Source organism: Mercenaria mercenaria, chromosome 16 (genome assembly GCF_021730395.1).
Source record: "Mercenaria mercenaria strain notata chromosome 16, MADL_Memer_1, whole genome shotgun sequence".
NCBI classification, from domain to species: Eukaryota; Metazoa; Mollusca; class Bivalvia; order Venerida; family Veneridae; genus Mercenaria; species Mercenaria mercenaria.
Window position 1 is genome coordinate 61980963 of NC_069376.1, and position 19444 is coordinate 62000406.

At 34.4% G+C, this 19444-nt stretch overlaps 2 protein-coding genes across 5 annotated transcripts in view; one reads left to right on the plus strand and one right to left on the minus strand.

Annotated features, from left to right (window-relative positions):
- LOC123539572 (oxysterol-binding protein-related protein 1-like) overlaps positions 1 to 6421 on the minus strand; it is a 111030-nt gene extending 104609 nt beyond the window's left edge. For 3 of the 4 annotated variants that reach the window (XM_053527231.1, XM_053527229.1, XM_053527228.1), the window contains exons 1-3: positions 6173 to 6421; positions 3277 to 3433; positions 1112 to 1197 (exon numbers count right to left, since the gene is read on the minus strand). In XM_053527231.1, coding sequence (XP_053383206.1) covers positions 1112 to 1197; positions 3277 to 3421 — 231 coding nt within the window. In that variant the 5' untranslated portion in view covers positions 3422 to 3433; positions 6173 to 6421. The remainder of the gene's footprint in view (positions 1 to 1111; positions 1198 to 3276; positions 3434 to 6172) is intronic. The other variant, XM_053527230.1, reaches the window with a different exon arrangement.
- Positions 6422 to 8529: 2108 nt separating this feature from the next.
- Positions 8530 to 18549, plus strand: LOC123539821 (protocadherin Fat 2-like). Its single transcript, XM_053527232.1, has 11 exons — positions 8530 to 8913; positions 9803 to 9862; positions 10338 to 10483; positions 12438 to 12488; positions 12829 to 12909; positions 13739 to 13852; positions 14235 to 14354; positions 15248 to 15391; positions 15655 to 15736; positions 16190 to 16320; positions 16618 to 18549. The coding sequence occupies exons 1-11, from the start codon at positions 8862 to 8864 to the stop codon at positions 17512 to 17514; spliced, it is 1878 nt and encodes a 625-aa protein (XP_053383207.1). The 5' UTR covers positions 8530 to 8861; the 3' UTR covers positions 17515 to 18549.
- The last annotated feature ends 895 nt before the right edge of the window (positions 18550 to 19444 follow it).

Consider the following 19444-nt stretch of genomic DNA (forward strand, 5'->3'; position numbering starts at 1 on the left):
TTCTTTCTAGTCTGGTGCCAGTGGTGCAGCTCACATATAACAGAAAGATTAACCGCTACTGCTTACAAACTCATAACATAATATTTTGTCAGCAGTTAAAATCATGCAACTATACCTACAATATAAACTCTATTTGTCTAAAGCCACCTCAATAGATTTTTTGAATTCATTCTATTGTCTGGCTGAAAGATTACCTATTGTCTCTTAGTGCAAAACAGTTTTTTTGTCAGATAAAAGTACTACTGTTTAGTTAAATAACTGAAATTGTGTAAATGATGCCACTGCAGAATAAAACATAACATATCATCACTACTTGCATTCCCTCTTGAAAATTAAGAAACTGGTAAGTTACCTCCCTTCACACAGAAATAAGAACAATTTCAGATGACAGTTAGCACCAGAATGAAAACATATACTTAATTTAATCCCGTTTTGTCTGTAACAGAACAAAATTCAATTATAGACCATGTTTGCAAAATATCATTTTCATATACCCTACAGGATTTCCCCTGTATTTCTACTGACTAAACTTTCTGTTTACAGTACATGTTTGGCGGACATCCTTGAGTTTCATATATATATTATGACATTATTTAAAAGCTGTGTAACCTTTACAGGAAAATTTCTTTTAAATCCTGCTACACAGTTATATATAGTAAAATCATTTAACCCTTAATTATCATGCTGGACATGATTGATTCTGCCTTTGCGACCAATGTAGATTATGATCAGCCTGCAAATCCATGCAGTCTGATCATGACCTGCACTGTTTGCAATTCAGTCAGTATCTTTTTGGTAAGCACCCCTTTAAACAATTAATGGTACTGTCCAATTTGAAAGATGGACAAGTTCATTAAAGAAAGTTAGCAGGGTAAGGGTTAATTTTGTTGGCATGAAATTTTGAGATTTCTGGGAAAAAGGGCTATTTCATGGTGATATAATTAATTATATTTGTGGATTTCAACTTTTGAAAATAAAATACATGCAAATGGGAATTTTACTTATTAGCTGGGGTTTAAATTCCTGCAATGATGCAATCATGATATCAATAAAAATTAGTCCCCCACGAATACTGATGGTTTTACAGTAGTAACAAATAGTAAAGGTGTACCTCTAATAATATCTTCACCACCTCAGAATGACCAAAGTATGAAGCCAAATGTAATGAGGTCCAGCCCCTGTTTGACTTCTGAGTACCTGTTAGAAAAGTAAACATTATTTTATATACTATTTACGGAAAATCTTAACATTTGATGAAATACATGTAAATATGACGCAACATTAAACCACACTAAACATGAAATGTAAATAATTACAAAATTATAAAACGGTCATCATAACTATGACAAATAATTTATCTTTCATATTATCTATTAAATTTTATCAAGTAACATTATACCCTAGAACTTTAGATAAAGATATCAATGCATATTACCATAAGTAATATTCGAGATATGTTGTTATCACAATCACATTGGCTTGTATGTATATGTACTTTCTCAAAATTTATGACAGGGCCATGATAACCCTAAATTGCTCATATGAGATAGGCTGCTTGATTGGATAATTTGGTACAGAGTCATCCAAGGAAAACTGCTGTGAAATTAAAATGTATTTCAAGACTGGACCAACAGTTTCTGAGAATTTTTTTTTAAGTTTTCCATAAAGCCATAAATATCCAGAAAACTGGTCCAGCCCCTGGTAACAATGTTTTAGATTAAATCAAAATAACTTGCAGGAATTTGGTAAGATGCATCAGAGAAGCATTGCTTTTAAATTATGTTGTAATTGGGCAAGAGGTTTCAGAGAAGATTTTCAAATTTTCCTATAGATAAAGCCATATAGCTGAGACTAGCCCTGTTCCTGGCAGCCTTGTTTTTCAAAGAATAATTTGATGGAATTTGATATAGCGTCACCTAAATAATGCTTCTGTGAAATTATTTTGAATCCAACAAGCGGGTTCAGCGAGGAAGATTTTCAAATTTTTCCATATAGCCATATAAAACTAGTCTCTATCCCAGGTGACCATGTTTTTAAACAAAACAGAATGCTTTGAAGAAATTTTGTAGATGGTCACCTAAATAACATTTCTATGGAACTATTTTAAAATCAGGCCAATTGTTTTTGAAAAGATGTTTAAAGATTTTTTGTTTTGGTTGCTATGGCAACCAGAATTCAGCACAGACGACTTAGACCTGAAGGAATCCAAAAGGGGACCACCCAAGAAACACTCCTGTGAAGTTTGGTTGAATTTTGCATAGTGATTTAGGAGAAACTATGGACGACGGACAGACAGAAAGGACAGCTAGATAGATAGAGAGACAGACATCGAGCTGTCCTACAAGCTCACCATGAACACTCTGTGCTCAGGTCAGCTGACAATTTATCACCGGCCTTGCACTAAAACTTTAGAAGTTGGTAGATAAATAAAATAGACTGACAATATTTCCACTGATTTTTTTCTCTTTCAGACAATACAGAGCTAATTAAAACAACAATCAGAGCAAACTGAGGTTTCATCAGAGCTAATGAAGGAATAATACTTGATTAAACATAAATTATTTCAGTGTTAAACCATGTTTACAATGGACTCCAGTGATCATGACTGAAAGAAAGGAGCACAGTATCTGACTGTTGTGAAAAATGAAATCTGCCACTTTCAGAGGTGCTAAAATATGGGCAAGTTTGGTGCCAGTTTCTTTAATATTTTCGCTATCTACCTATCCAGCTTTTAATGGCATGGATCACTGATGTGGAAACAAAGATATTTTAAAGGTGCGGGTTCAAAGCTCAAGCCTCGCTCAGTACACTGAATTCTTTGTGTGAGGTAGCCAACCAGCTTACAGAAGCTTGGAGGCTCTACTCAGGAGCCTGCCCCTGATAAAATAATGCATGGATTGGCACCTGGGATCTTCCTCCACCATCTAAAGCTGGAAAGTTGCCATATAGCCTGTCATTGTGTTGGTGTGATATTAAACCCGACAAAATTAAATTAAATCAAAGGTTGGTCTAGTTTTACATGTTGTTACTTCAGGAAAATTTAAACCTAGATTTGTACTCCATACAGTAGTACAGGAGAAACCTAAGTAAAAGAAATAGTAGAAGTAAAATTCTTGCTGAACAAAATCAGAATACCATAATAGTGTTAACGTTTCCTCTAGTATGAACAAATCTTTAGACTTTTATCAGCTAAAACTTTCTTGAATAAAAGAAAACCCCAAATTTTCTCCTTCATTTTTAGTTTCCATAACAATATAGTTCTAAATAAAATGATACCTTTACAGTTAATATCAACATCAACTTTCCCTTCCTTTCTACTCTGTAGAATATCTCTTATGATGTCCACCTGTCCTCGTCTTGAACACAATAGTAGGGATTCCTCAAGAGAGATGTCCTCTTCAGGAGAATCTGCTTCCGACATTTTTATCTAAATCTGAATTACAGATCAAATGTACAAAGAATTCAGCAATAATATGTATGCACATCAGTGTTTTTTTTAGGCCATTTTTGGGGAAATTCAGCCCCATTCCCCTGTCAAACAATGATGTTATTTTCCCCTATTTCTGAAAAAAATGCCCTATCCCAACCAACAAAACCCTTCCTAGATGTATATGATAAAGTAAACAGTTCCATTTAAAACATGAGACAACGTGTTTTTAAATCATTTTCTTTTTTATTTAATATATTTATGAAAAACACTGCTTTTATCACATGCAATTTTCCCCCTATTTTAGTGGTTACGGTGCAATTTTCCACTCCTTACGGGCCCCGCCAACATTCCCCTAAAGCTTAAAAAAAATCACTGCACATCAACATGTTTAAAGTTTTGTTTGTTTGTTTTGGGTTTAACAATGTTTCTCAACCCGCCCGTTTAGCTCAGTAGGTAGAGCGTCGGTCTACGGATCGCGGGGTCGCGAGTTCGATCCTCGGGCGGGGCGTGTGTTCTCCGTGACTATTTGATAAACGACATTGTGTCTGAAATCATTAGTCCTCCACCTCTGATTCATGTGGGGAATTCAAACCTTAATAAATCTTGATAGTTTGATGACTATAAAGAATAAAAAAGGCAATTTGACAAATTCTATCATAGCGAAATGATGAAACAAAGACATAAGTTACAAAATTCAGCAAATTACAAGACAGTTAGTTTGATAAGTATTTATAGATAGCTTTTTAATGAATTTTAAGTTTTTTAACACTCTTCTAAACAAGGCACTGTCCACTAAAGGCAATATGAAATACAAGTAGTACTGTGAATTTGCAATATGATATACAAGAAGTTTTATTTTGACTATGTCACCTTGTGCAATATGAAATTTTAATACAAAAAGTATTGTTTTACAATCAAAAGATGATCTGCATTATGAAATACTAGTAAGAAGTTTTGTTTTAGCATCCAGGGACAGTTTGTAATATTAATACAAGTTTTGTTTTTACAAAACAGATGTAAGTGTTTATGTAAATGAATTTACATACATTTTACATAAAAATACTAAGATATTGCTTGATAGAAGGATAGCTGACTTAAGACATGTTTCTTCATGACAATTTGATAGAAGACATTGTGTCTGAAATTATGCGTCCTCCGCCTCTGATTCATGTGGAGAAGTTGGCAGTTACTTGCGGAGAAGAGGTTTGTACTGGTACAGAATCCAGGAACACTGGTTAGGTTAACTGCCTGCCGTTACATAACTGAAATATTGTTGAAAAACGGCGTTAAACCCAAAACAAACAAACAAATCAACAGTATTTCAGTCATGTAGAGGCGGGCAGTTAACCTAACTAGTGTTCCTGGATTCTGTACCAGTACAAACCTGTTCTCTGCAAGTAACTGCCTACTTCTCCACATGAATCAGAGGCGGAGGACGCATAATTTCAGACACAATGTCTTCTATCAAATTGTCATGAAGAAACATGTCTTAAGTCAGCTATCCTTCTAAAGTTCTATCAAGCAATATCTTAGTATTTTTATGTACAATGTATGTAAATTCATTTACATAAACACTTTCATCTGTTTTGTAAAAACAAAACTTGTATTAATATTACAAACTGTCCCTGGATGCTAAAACAAAACTTCTTACTAGTATTTCATAATGCAGATCATCTTTTGATTGTAAAACAATACTTTTTGTATTAAAATTTCATATTGCACAAGGTGACATTGTCAAAATAAAACTTCTTGTATATCATATTGCAAATTCACAGTACTACTTGTATTTCATATTGCCTTTAGTGGACAGTGCCTTGTTTAGAAGAGTGTTAAAAAACTTAAAATTCATTAAAAAGCTATCTATAAATACTTATCAAACTAACTGTCTTGTAATTTGCTGAATTTTGTAACTTATGTCTTTGTTTCATCATTTCGCTATGATAGAATTTGTCAAATTGCCTTTTTTATTCTTTATAGTCATCAAACTATCAAGATTTATTAAGGTTTGAATTAAGCTTATCATTTATTTACAGGTATATACTGCTATCTTATGCAAACCAAAAAATGTTAATTTGATTAATTCATAAAGAAACTGACAATGTGGCTTCTGGCCACATACAGTAAATATTTTTCATGCAGTGAACGCTGGTACCTGCTGGTTCTCTTGTTCACTGTGCAATGCTTATTTATCACACGAAGCCAGAAGCCACAGTCCACCTAGTCAAAAGATTTTGTTAACCGAGCGAAATCTTTGACAATTGCAAAAAAAAAGTATTTTGTTGTCAGCAGTGAGGATGAAGTACTATCATGAACATCATTGTGAAGAATAATGTTAACTGTACTGAAGAACATGAAAAATATATAGGAAAGATGCAAAATTAGTAAAACAGGAGATGATTTTCTAGTGTACAAGAATTTTCTGGCAAACAATCTTATCTTACAAGTGTGTTTTTACGCCAGTTAGGAGTTTATTTGATTTCAGTCTAGCTCAGATAAATTTCTCCTCTGTTGTATGATTAGCATCTGTGTCAGGATATACAATGATCATGAAGAAAGGTTATACAAGTGCGTAGTAGTTTGGGGCTGGGCGTGGGGGAGGGCAAATGTTCCACACCCCAGGTGTCCGCGATTTGTTACTACTGCTGATTAAAGCACTGGACCAGCATCAAAGTAATTGTGTTATCCTTAATACTTTAACCACTAATTGACAAAGTTGCTGTATAAGCATGCGAAAATATATACCTTTCGTGTTGAAATCACCCGGAAGAAATACTGAACTTCTGAAGATAAAAATCTCTCATTTTTTTCTCAATTTTTTGAAAGACCAAGAAGACAAACTGCCACAGTGATAATGTTTTAACACCTGTAAAGAGTTATCATTTAAAAATGATAAAAGAAATCTTTTTCACATTATAATGACACAAACACAATAGATCACATGACCGTAATCTGATTGTTTTCGCAACTAAATTTTACTTTCGTTTTGGATCAAGGACAGATAACTCCATAAGGCATGACTAATGTCTGTATCGAGACGTTTGTATAATATCCGGAAATGTAGGTTCTGCATGCATTATTTGAGCAAAGAACTTGACAGTGCACTGGTAGATCAATCATTATCAATTCTGTGATTTAGGCCTATAATTTACGTTGAAGTTTTTGAGTAGAGAAATATCTACATGGGAGCGGGAGCTTTTGAACCTCAGTATAACACAAACAGATATTCTTTTCCCACCATCATGCTAATTGCCATTACTACATATCATATACTTAATTAATGCTCAATTCTAACTCATCAATTGTACTGTTGATGTGTTTTTTCTTCTTTCCTCCTTATCTTTCGAAATATAATGGTAGAACGCATGCCAAAATGTCCGGTACCCTGTCATAAAAATAGGCGCCTAAAAATATGTTGCGCGAAGTTGCGGTCCCTGAAGGTGAGTTGGAAGAACGTGTATGTAAAAATGTTGATGGCGGCAGGAATTTGGTAGCATTTAAAAGCTCATATGTCTGGTTCTGGTGTCCCTGTACACATGGAGTTTTATGGTACCTCGAAAATTTCACTGCCGATTTTGAACCTGTATGACTATGAAATAGCGAAGCTGCAAGGAAGTTTAGGCTATAACTCGTGTCATCTTGGTTACACATCCAGGAGTGTGGCCAATGTAATTATACCATCCTAACGGCTTTTCTCTGGAGGTTTTCCAGGGAATGAGCTTCTGTAACTGTTGCTACTTGCATACTAACGTCAGAGATTGACAATATCAATATAAGCGGCATGCATTAACCTAAGTATTACAAGCCGAGAGGTTTCTCCTTACAAAACCCAGTTAAATGTCATGCAGCATGACTCTGATTTATCCTTTTTCCTTGCTTAGCCTGCTGGGTTTTACATAAGCGCCTGGCACAGAAACCATGCTGACTCTACGTAAGTTACGGTGGTTCAGTTCAAAGAAACGCACTACTTAGCCGTACACAATGTGCCCGTATACCTTGCAGACAGCTTCCGTCAAGGAGACTGGCCCGAAGCACTCAAACAATCTGCTAGACTGAATGCTTTCTTACCATCCTCTGTGTTGGCCTTTTTCACAGGTTCAGTATATAAACTTAGTGGAAATCACACCATCTATTCAACGCCAAAACCTGGTGTTAAATCTAGGGAATATTGGCTGACTCTCTTTATATAATGCTTGGAAGTGGGGTGATGTTTTCTCTCCATTAGATGCCGGAACGTTGAAATCCCCGGCAAGGACGAGAACGGAGAACTTAATTGCAGTTTTAAGATTAAAGACAAGGAAACGATTTATTAAAACATAAGTTTTATTGTTTTGCTGTTCTATTGCCCTGCTGTACTTCAGTCAGAAACACAGAAATAAACTCCTTCCTGGCAGACATCAGAACACCAACATGTGGGTTGTCAGCTCTATCATTGTATGACCAAGACTGTCTTCAGATGAATGCACATCTGGTAAATCAGATTTATGTCCCAATAATCTGTATCATTGAGAGCAGAAATATACTTTGCGTTGGAAGCATTTCTACTCTTTTGTTGGCAACGGTCTTGGTAAGGAGACTATATTACATGATAACAAATTGAACTTCAAGGACTGGGGTCGGTAAAGTGAGCAAATTATCTGGAATCGTTGTAAGACCAGGTGGCTGAAATTAATGGAAGATAGGCTGGATCCTAAACAGTAAATGACAAATACTGAGTGCCAAATGCTAACATCTATTAATACCAAATACTTAACTCCAATTATGTATACCAAGTGCTAATAGAAATTTGCATTTGACATTAAGTTCCGTAATTTGTATTTAGCATTTGGCATTAGCATGGCACTCCGGCCTTCTATAGTTTTGTTGTTGTTGTTTTGCTATTGTCGTTGTTAACAAATATTCATACGTTTCGATAAAGGATCGCCGCGCTATGTATGATATTCTTGCACGAGATAAGGATAAATTGCCTTTTGTCGTAAACCTGCACGAAATTGAGAATAATCACCGTTTGGAATACTAAAATACTAAATTTCGTTTGCTGCATTTATCTATTGGGAAATATATTACGGTGTCTGGTTTCACAAAGGTTATACTGTATTTGAAGGAACGACTAAACCATTCGTGATTTTATGTAATGATATGGGGGAAATCTTAGAGTATAACATTTTCAGGCTTATCAAAACAACATTTATATCTGTATACTCTTAAATGTCAGTCTGCAGAGATTTAATTGAATGGAATTGTACATGAATATTTGAACATTTATACGGTCTTAATTGATTATATTTGAACGAGCTTTTATGTTAACTGATAAAATGTTTAAAAGGAAACAAAGTACAAATAAAGGCGCACACTTTATTTTTTTACCGGTTGTATCATAGAGGTTGATAAATCGCAATAACTATTTTGAAACGTTTTTAGTGTTATTATAAAAATGGCTAAACATAGATTATTTTTTCTCTATTGCTACGGTTTCCTGTTAGTAGGTAAGTCTTTGATTCTAATAGATCTGAACTTTGTTCATGCTAAATGTAATTTCTTTTTTTTTTATATCAAGCACAACTATGAAATATATCTAAGCTCTTCCAATGTTAAAATAATCATTTAAAATTAGATTAATTTTTACTTTTTAAGACATATCATTTACTTTGTGGTGACTTTCACTTAACAGACTACATGTAATGATATTGCCGAATCTGATCTGAAACTACACATGTGAAATTGTATGTTTCACCTGGATTGTTCAGTTTTAATAAATGCAAGTAGTCTCTATAGGATTCAGTCAGTAATATACATTTATTCCGGTCTACATTAAGCAATCTGCTGTTCTGAGTAATGACGCAAATTGTCATTCTGCAAAATGTTTCTAGTCTTGAGTGAACATTTTGCCACAAATGTGTCACCTTAAGTCGGCAGTGACATTTGAGTTCCGCGCGGTTTTCAAAGAAAAATATCATTTTGCCTTCTGTGTCAAGCTTAGTCTTCAGTATGAATGCAATCTTCTCATTTTGTCATTTTGCACACAGCCCGTTTTTTTGCTTTTGCAAGCTAAGGTTTCGCGCTCCAAGATTGGAGAATGACGTCCATATAGAAATTTAGCTGTCTTTATATAAAAAAAAATAATAAGAGGTAGTATGTAAGGTTATGATATTTTAAGTAGTTCCATAACAAACATTGTTAATGTAGTCTTTTCAAAAGCCATAGAGCTTGTATGTTATTATATCTATGTGATTTGTGGAATAAAATATATGCCCATAAAAAAAGAAAAAAAAAAAAGAAAAAAGGTTTCGCGCTACGTGCTGACGCGATTTTGTCTCACTGGCCGTTACCCATATTCTCCAGGGATCAAACTAGCTGATCATGTTTGTAATTTAGCATTTCAGGTCAGAGGGAAGCATGCTGCCACCATACAAGCATACGAGACAGACGGTGAAGGTAAAACAAACAAATACCAGTGCATTTGCACTTTAACTACTATATATATATATAAAGGAAATAGAAAAAAAATCTGGTCGTCTTTCATCCTTTTAGTTGATATAATGTTTGTTCTGCATTGACAGAAATGAAATGATTTTATCAAAACACGTGTCTGCAAGACATTCTCGGTGGGTACATGCATGCTATCGGTCTGTCAAACTATCTGTCGTCGGTACTTACAAATGTTCTCTAAAAAGCCGCAAACAAACATGAAATAAAACAAAATATCAGTATCAAAGAACTAATAAACAGTATAATCGTTCGTATCGAACGCCTTCACGTTTACTAATTAAAGCGCAATGAATTAAAGAGAACTTATTTGAGTACCATTAGATTTTGCGAGAATTTTTATCTCCAGTGTTCTTAGGAGAGTTTTAGATCTGTTTTATCTTACAGATATTCACTTGTTACAATTATGTCTCTCTATATTTAGGGACAGTGCTGTTCAATGAAACAGGGCATACCAACTGCACAGTTACATCGCTCAGTCCAGCCCAAACTTGGACATATGTGACCTTCGATGAGCACAATTCCCTGGTCATCCAGAGACCGTTAGATCTCGAAGTTCTTAATCTGCAGGTAAATTACAAGTTTGAACTTATTCAGAGCAGGGTGCAAATTTATAGACACCGAGAATGGATACCCTGATTCTCAAATATTAGCATTTGATCCGTTGATTTTGTGTCCAGTCTTGAAATTGGCCTATATCAAATGTGAATTCTGACACTGGTCTCAAAACTCAGTTTGTTACCTTGGATCCAGAAGCGTTGGAATAAGTATTTTGTAAGCAATTTTAAAAAGGAAATATATACATATAAGATGTTTAGTTTTGTAAGTCTGACAAAGGTATCCGACCTGAATACAATGTTATGATCACCATGTATGATGTGTCAAGTTGTAGAATTTGTTTCTCAGTTTTACAGGTCTCAGACAAATTCTTAAGAAGCATAAATGCGTGTATATATTCATCGTTTGAATGTAAACTATATAAACAGCAAGGATAACTGCGTCTAGGGGTCGGTGGGTGGGGGCACATATGCCTTGCTTCAACATTTTTTGGTTGTCAAAAATGTTTCGGGAGAATATATGGATAGGTTTGGCGGGTTCACCCCCTTGCCCGCTCCTCCAACCCCAACCCCAAATTTTGAAATAGCATCTATGATAAATATAATAGGGTTATTATAACAGTAGCTTGATCTGGGATGCAGTATTCGGCTCGAGTGGATTTTGCCAGATCGGATCTCACGAGGCGCGCAAGCGCCGAGTGTGATCCGACCTGGCAAAATCCACGAGAGCCGAATACAAAGTCACAGATCTAGCTACTGTTATAATGACCCTTTTATTATATACCTTTACCATTTTGATTCTTGTTTTGTTCTTGAATGAAATCTTCAATGTTTACCGATATTAAATGGAACTTAGTGGAGTTTTTATGTGCGCTATTTATAGAAACGTGCCGGGTCATGCATATTAATGAAAATAGTCCGGTACAATACGGAATTTTTGTCTGTCTGTTCATATTTAATTGTGAAATACAAGCCGATTTTTTACAGAATTTATATAGGTATATAATAAATGTGTTAACTGTGGACGTACGGTATTTCATTATTTTTCTCTGACTGAGTATATTCGGCTATAGGATATAAGCGTGTGACAGATAAGTTTAGGCAGAACTTAAGGCTAAGTAAATACGAGATATATAATCGTTGTTTGTGTAATCATACATGAAAAAGAAAAGCAAACGCAAAAATCTCTATTTGATTTTCTTATCACATTTCAAGAAAGATAAAGGGTAGTGCAGCTCATGGTTCAATTTAAGCTGATCCTTATCAGTTAATCTCATCGAAAAAGTATTCTATTATTTTGTTCAAATAACTTAGCTGAAATCATCTTCTTAAAAATATTTCCCCTTTTTTTGTTGTTGTTGTTTTTAATTTACAGGTTATATCATCATTGTTTACTTAAGAAGTCAATGTCTGACCAGTGGCACGCCGATGACTACTAGTTCATTTGCTGACTTTTAAATTCAACCCTTACCCTGCTAAATTTCTTTAATGAACTTGTCCATCTTTCAATTTGGACAGTACCATTAACTGTTAAAAGGGGTGCTTGCCAAAAAGATACTGACTGAATGACGACCAGTGCAGATCATGATCAGACTGCACAGATGTGGAGGCTGATCACGATCTACACTGGTCGCAAAGGCGGAATCAACCGTGACCAGGTTAAGGGTTGAAAAAAAAATCAAAACAATTCTTGCCACGTTGTTATTTTTAAAAGTATGTAAATTTACGACACCTCAATAACAAATATATATTGAACCAACATTTTTTTGAACTAAAGATTTCTTCGTAAGAAAAGAATACAGTTTTTAAAATGATAGTTAGAGTAATGTTAACAGTGTCTTTGTGATGCCATATACTTATAATGAGAAAACTTGATAATGCAGACGCCGGCGAAGAACGAACAGCAAATAAATTAGTCGAGCGCTAGACCTTATATACTTGACATATATTAAATGTTTATTTTTCAGGGAAACACTACGACACTGACAGTTAATTATAAATGTGACGGAGTTCAACAGGTAAAATGCGCATGTAGTTCATGGGACATCACCATTATAACATGCAGAGCTATCTAATACTTAAAATATTACTTTGCTAAAATATGTCTTTCTATTCCTTTTTACCAATAATTGCACATTAGATGGAATTCAGATTCCGTTTCAACCAGGAAGACGTTCTGTCCGTACATACAAACATGATAACGCAGTTAAGATTGTCATAAACAGGAACAGTATTAATAACTGTTTTAATCTTACTTTGGTTTTAAATTAATTAAAACAAGCTACGATCAAGTGCCGGGATACAAAACGAAAATATGTACTGCCGTGGAATATTTAAAATCTTTTGATATTGTTTCAGAATGCCAGGCTGCACGTTTTACCGGTCAATGAATTCAATCCAATATTTAAGGGGTCACCATACACGCGCATTATAGCAGAGGTGTGTACACTTTTTAAAACTAAAGTTGGTTTCTTTTTCTTCTTACCATCCTTTGTAAATGAGTAACAATCAAAATGACATGAAGAATTCTATCAGACAGTTTGTCCAGCTAATTCAGATAACTATAATATATCGTAATTTTATGCGCAGTTTTCGCTTGTACAGTCATTTGACTGACTACTGTCTTGAGTAATGTAATTTGTAAAAGTATTTGTACCGAAATGATAATAAGTCACTCTGCCCAATCACAATTCATTTTTTATATTTTACATAATTTGCCTAGGAGCGTCATTGTTTTATCACCAAAGCAATATGTCTTTAAGGTACAATATGTCTTTAAGGTAGTTCTGCACGTTCGGGTAAAAAATGTTTCTACAATGTAGAATTTGATTAAACTCCGATTTTTCAAAGTTTCAGAATAAACTTAGAAAATTCGCAAATAAAAGAGATATGTTCGTGTGCTTGATTTTTGCTAGACGGATATAAAAATTTGGACCCCACACGAGTTTTCATAATGGGCGTATGTATGAATAAAATATGTTAAAAGGTCACCATTTTGATAACATTTTCGCGAACAGAAGTTTTTGTATAATGTAGATTTTAATGAAACTTCTCACAATCAGAAGTAAACATATGGTCTGTAACATGGTGAAATAAAATTAATTGGACCATGCGTTTGTTTTTGAGACATTTACCCAATATTAAAGAAATTCGCACATTACACGCTGAATTTAAGACATTACTTGGAATTATTTAATGTATAGAACGTTTAGATATCATATCTTATGCTTTATTCTCGGCAGGAATTTTCATACTTTCGTTTTTACAGGGCACTGCGGAAGGGACAGAGGTGATATATCTAGGGAACAAATGGTCGGATGAAGACAAAGTAAAATATGGAGTTGCTTCTATATTTAGATTGCATCCCTACACCATCACAGCTGTATGTATTGTATATTACCTGTCATATTGAATTTATGACCAACAATGCCATGTCAGTCTCTTTGAGAATAATTTATGTTGTACACATAATACATGGTTTTAAAGATAAATCAACTACATCTCAGAACGATACAAATTCAATATCTCTATCTCAAAAGCGTTAAACGTTTTACATGAAGGTCCTTCGAAGTTAAGTAGCACCTTGACCGTAAAAGAACCAGGTGAGAGGTTCGTCTCCTCGAAAAAAAATCTTCTTCAGGGACCAGTCTTCTATAATAGTAACCATTCGCGATTGTAAAATATACAAACACTCTATTACAGTAGAAATTCAGAATAAAAATATTGTTCTGCCACATTCCATATTAGTAAATTTTATGTTTCAGTTTGATGGAAAGCAGCATTTCAAGATGGACAATGTTACAGGCAATCTCACTACAACAACTGTTTTCGATTATGAAAATTTGCGATGGAGAAACTATTTTATGCTAAACGTTTCAGTTGAGGCAAGATCACATCTTATCTTTTTCATAACAATTATAAAACGAGCGGAAAGGACAAGTGTAACATAAAGTTCTTCTCCGTTAGAAAACATTCTGTCTAACTCTAATGTTATTAAATAAAAACAGGAGAAAGATGTCAGACTCTTTAAATATGTGAGAAACTTAATTCGTTTTAGGACTTCAAATTTATGTCTATTTATAAATGTACAAGGTTTAGTTTCAAATTGACCTACGAGGGTATGAGAAGAAGTTTGTATTTTTTTTACCGGATCGCGAACACTTTAGATTTGTATTTAAAGGCACTGATCTCCAGAGTTGGGCTAAAATGATCTTCCTTTAAAATTGAAGTTTGGTCATATAATGAACATTAAAATATGCGGTTTTGTTTCTAAACTATTTTAAAAATGTCAAATCAAGAAAAAATGCCTGCGTCGGTAATGGAATACTTTGTATAACGAGAAAAGACTAATTAATTGTCAAATGAGGTTTTCAAGCCAAAATTGGACTGGTCCGTCCGACTGTCAATTACACTACGTGCCTGGTCCATATCTCTGCTACCGATTAATAAAGTTTCGCATAACTTGGCACAAAGATTCCCCTTAACAAGTCAATGTGTTACACACAACACTAGAGCATGTAGCTCTATGGTCAAGGCCACACTGTTTTGTCTATTTCCAACTCCAACATTCATTAATAATGAATCATAATACAACTTATAGTAAACGTTCTCCGTGTAATATGCTTTAGACCTGAGTCGTGCGTGTAAGTTTCAAACACTGCATGCAAACATCCTTATATAGGCAGAAGACATCGCTAGCCCTATTACAATCCTTTCTTTTGAATGCACTGTTGTTATAAGTTAAAAAATGTTACGAATATTTATAAATATATAACAGGATGACGGTGGTCGGGCCTCCTACACCACAGTGAATGTTACTATACAGGACATAGACGACAATCCGCCAAAATTTACATGTAAAGTAACATCAGACCAATGTTATATAACAGCCTATACAGCCGAAACTCATAGATTCTTCCAGGTAATTTTTTACTACCAAACCTGTACTTTATTCACTAAATATTTTGATGCCACGATGAAAATTAAAAAAATACTTATCACGGATCAAATAATTTTTGCTGAACTTATATTTCTAAAAGAAAGTTCGGTTTTTATACTTTCTGATATCTTACTAGTATTTTAGCCATTATAGTATAAAGTAATGATAAGAACATGTGTCTTAATCTAATACGACGGAGATTATTCCAAAATGTTGTTTTCATTACTGTTTCCATTATTAATCAGGGCAGTCTCGAAGTTTCTCCGGAGCTTATTCTTGCTAAAGACATCGACACAGGAATAAATGACAAAATACTATACACGATAGGTATGTCATATTTACTGTTTAGCGCACTGCAAATATTAATTTATATGTTACTAGTTTAATTGATACGGATTGAATTTAGTTCATGATGAAAGATTTCAGCTGTTTGTTCACTCTAGCGTCTGCTGAATGAAAACATATGTACGGGTATGATCTTCAGCCACGGCCTCAGGTATGAAAAGCCGACACCCACAGATCACATTTTCCTATCACAAAGCAGACCATCATTTGTTGGCACTAAATTGTGTTAAAAAGATACACAAAGACCAAAATCAAATAGAAAGTCTGTAATACATTGTATTATGCAATATAGTATTGCAACGCCTGATTATAACATCATATCTTGTACAGATCGATTTACTGCTTATTTCTATTCGTTATTATTCCTTATTGTCCTTGTGATTCAACTTCTTGCTCTGGCTGCAATAGGTCTTTTGATTTGGTTTGATTTTGCAGACAGTGAAGATAAATTCGCAACGAACCTACAGATCAACAATTACACAGGAGCAGTTGAAGTTATCGTGCCATTTGCTAATTTGACTAACTGGACTGATGCTGAAATCGTGAACATTTCTCTGCAAGTAACGGTATGGACATCTTTCTGTTCCATAATCTGAAATGTTTATACATATAATTTTAAACAATATGTTATGTGAAGAATATTCTTATTACATTATTAAATATTTGTATTTATCTTTCTAATTGTTTTGCAGATATAATTGTTTTAAAAATAAAAGCTATGTGCATGTGACGAAAAAGGTCTATTCGTATTTTACATTTAGAAGTATGACTGCGAATGAAAATGCAAAGGCTAAGACCTTCTGTGCTTTCTCTGAGAGCAAAAAAAAGTACATTTGTATTTCTTGTTAATATCATCATTTCAGGCGACTGAAGATTCGGAAAATTCTCACCATACGAATATTAGCCTTACAGTTCTTGTGTATCGTGAGTTACCGACAACAACTTCGTTGCCAACCACAACAACAACACCAGCAAAATCATCAACATCTACAACCACTGTCCACAAAAGTGAGCAACCGTCACAGATTGATTACATTTTGATTGTTGAAATTGTCGTTCCTGTTTGCGCGGCTGTCGTAATTGCAATAATTTTCGTCTGCGTAATCAGAAATTGCAAGAAGAAACAAAGAGACACCAGATACAAACTCGGAGAGAGTCAAAAACAGGAAAACCTTCGCAAATCAGAAAGTTTTGACCATGAAAATATTGATGTCATTTCGTCTACCCCTATAAATCCATATGAACTCATTAGCATGTACGCAAGAATGGGTTCAAACAAAAACAGTCAGGAAAGTAGCCCTAAATCAAGCAAAACAGAAGACAAAGCACCATCTGGAAAAGGAGAAAGTCACGATGACATATATGATAACGCTACAATTTCAGCTAGTGAAAGAGAAGTCAATAATGGAGATCTTTACACTAAAGTGGACAAGCGTAAACCAAGAAGGAGACAGAAGCAGGCCTTGGCGTTTGCGATTGACGCAGTTGAAACTGCTGAAGAAACAGAGCATGCAATGGAGTCTGAAACGTCTGAACCTGATCCAGGAGTAGGCCAGTTTAATAACATTTCTGAAACAAATAGAGGAAATTTTGATAATTCAAGGGAAATTACTGATACGTCTATGATGAAAGACGACATGGAGGCAGATCGGTACTACATAAATATCGAGGAGGTTAATGAAGACTCTAAAGAGTCACCTTGTCTATCTAAGCTGACTCCCGGAGGCTACAGTACTTATGATGATGCAGATGCATTTTAGTTCATGAAAAGAGCGGAAGTATTCTAATTATTCAGCATTTGGAACAATTATGCAGATCTGATGTATACTGCCGATTAAAGGTCGATGTCGGGCCAAAAAGCACTGGAATTAATGTTTACGTTTTAAGTGTGACAGCCTGTTAACCCGAGTCCATCTCAATTTTAAAACTCTATCTGGAAGCCAGTCGCAGAAAATCGTTGCAATTGGTATTTTTTCAAATTGTTCTAAGAAACAACCAATAATCTGAGTCTATAAACCAAAGAGTTTTGGATTAGTTTCAAGATTGTGATGTGTAACAGGCCCTGGACTATGTATTTGTAGATTGTATTTTGTTATGTATTTTCAAGATTTTAATGAATTATTTATCCAGTTATGTGTTACTGTGATTAAGTCAGTTTTTGACTTTTTAACTTTAAGTAAATGTATCGTGACATTTTTATTGTTCCAATGAAAACACAACGTTAGGGGATGGATTTAATTCACATTTCAGGGCTGCTTCTTCACTGTGTTGGACATACATCTACAAAGGTTGTGCTAATCAATGACGACTGTGGCGAATCATACGAATGGATTATGAAGAAATCGTTGTTGACGGATTCTGACGTCCAAGAACAATGCCCTTGATCATTAAGCTTTATCTTGTGTTCTGTACCAGATTCAAGTCATATTTGTATATGTTCATGTAAAATGACTTCTTAGCGGATTAGATTGTTTACCAGTCCGCAGCCAGCGAAACATCGCTTTAATTTCAATATCCTAAATCTAAAAAGGCAAGTTTGTGGCGCAACTTTATTACCGTATAATCTTTCTTACTTCGATTATGATCAATCAACGTCCGTGTTTTGCAAAGAGAGACTATGATTCAAAAGAGTATAGCTAGATCTTTTTCTTCCTGGGAGGGCCGTAAACAATGTTGGAATAACTTTTGACCCAACTCATTTGTATGTAGATGTTTGAATGGTTGTATAAATGTGATGATGTATGGGCGTACATATACATGTACATGTGTATACAATAAAATGTGATTAAACTGAATTTCTGTTGTATTTTCGAAAATGTTTAAACTTAGACATCAAAAAGTTGTGTAGACATCTTTTTTTCAGGCGGAAGGCATCGCATGCCCTGTTACAACTTCTTCTTTTTCTTTACAAGGTAATGTCGCTACAAGTTGAAAAATTGTTACGAAGGTTTATGAATATTTGCAACAGGACTGAGGTCTGGGCCTACAACACCGCAGTGAATGTAACTCATATGAATAAATATCAAGCCGGTGCCACGTGCCAGCATATACCGCCATTACTCATAGATTTTTCCAAGTATTTTCTTTTTCATATCAAACATATTTTACCTTCAATTTCTGAATGTTTTAATGCCTTAATTAACATAAAAAGAAAAAGTGTTTATTACAGATATAATAAGTTTTGCCGGAATTACGTGCTTTTCATACTTTTTATTATCTTATTAAAATTTACTAGAAACTTAAAACTTGCTAGAAAATAATAATAATAATAATAATAATACACTTCTCGTAAAACAGGTCAAAAGTGTGTGAAATTCACGGTGGTATAAAGGTAACACATACTTTTTTGACTAAAATAGTGAAACCAAACAAAAGTAGTGCGTGCAATGATTTGGTCACTGCAATGATTTTTTTTCTTGCAAGAATCTTTTATTTTCTGCTGTCCAATTTAGTGTATTATTCAGTTAAGTAAAGTGTTACTGGATTTCTTTCCTTAACTTTGTGACAACTTCTGCACATGAATGGCCACTTATACCTGCATTTTGACTGAAAATATTTTGTTTGCATCAAACATGACCCCCACTTTTCTTTTTTTTTTTATTCAGCACCGACAATATTCTTCAAGAAAATGTAAGTTACAGACATTTAAAATGGGTCCCGATGTGTGCTGCAGCCATTGGAAATTTGTAA

Excerpts from the sequence above, each read along its gene's own strand:
- LOC123539821 (XM_053527232.1), top strand. The coding sequence starts at position 8,862 with ATGGCTAAACATAGATTATTTTTTCTCTATTGCTACGGTTTCCTGTTA. Across the intron at positions 8,914-9,802 it reads CTACGGTTTCCTGTTAGTAG|CATTTCAGGTCAGAGGGAAG; the intron begins GTAAGTCTTTGA and ends TTTGTAATTTAG. Across the intron at positions 15,392-15,654 it reads AAACTCATAGATTCTTCCAG|GGCAGTCTCGAAGTTTCTCC; the intron begins GTAATTTTTTAC and ends ATTATTAATCAG.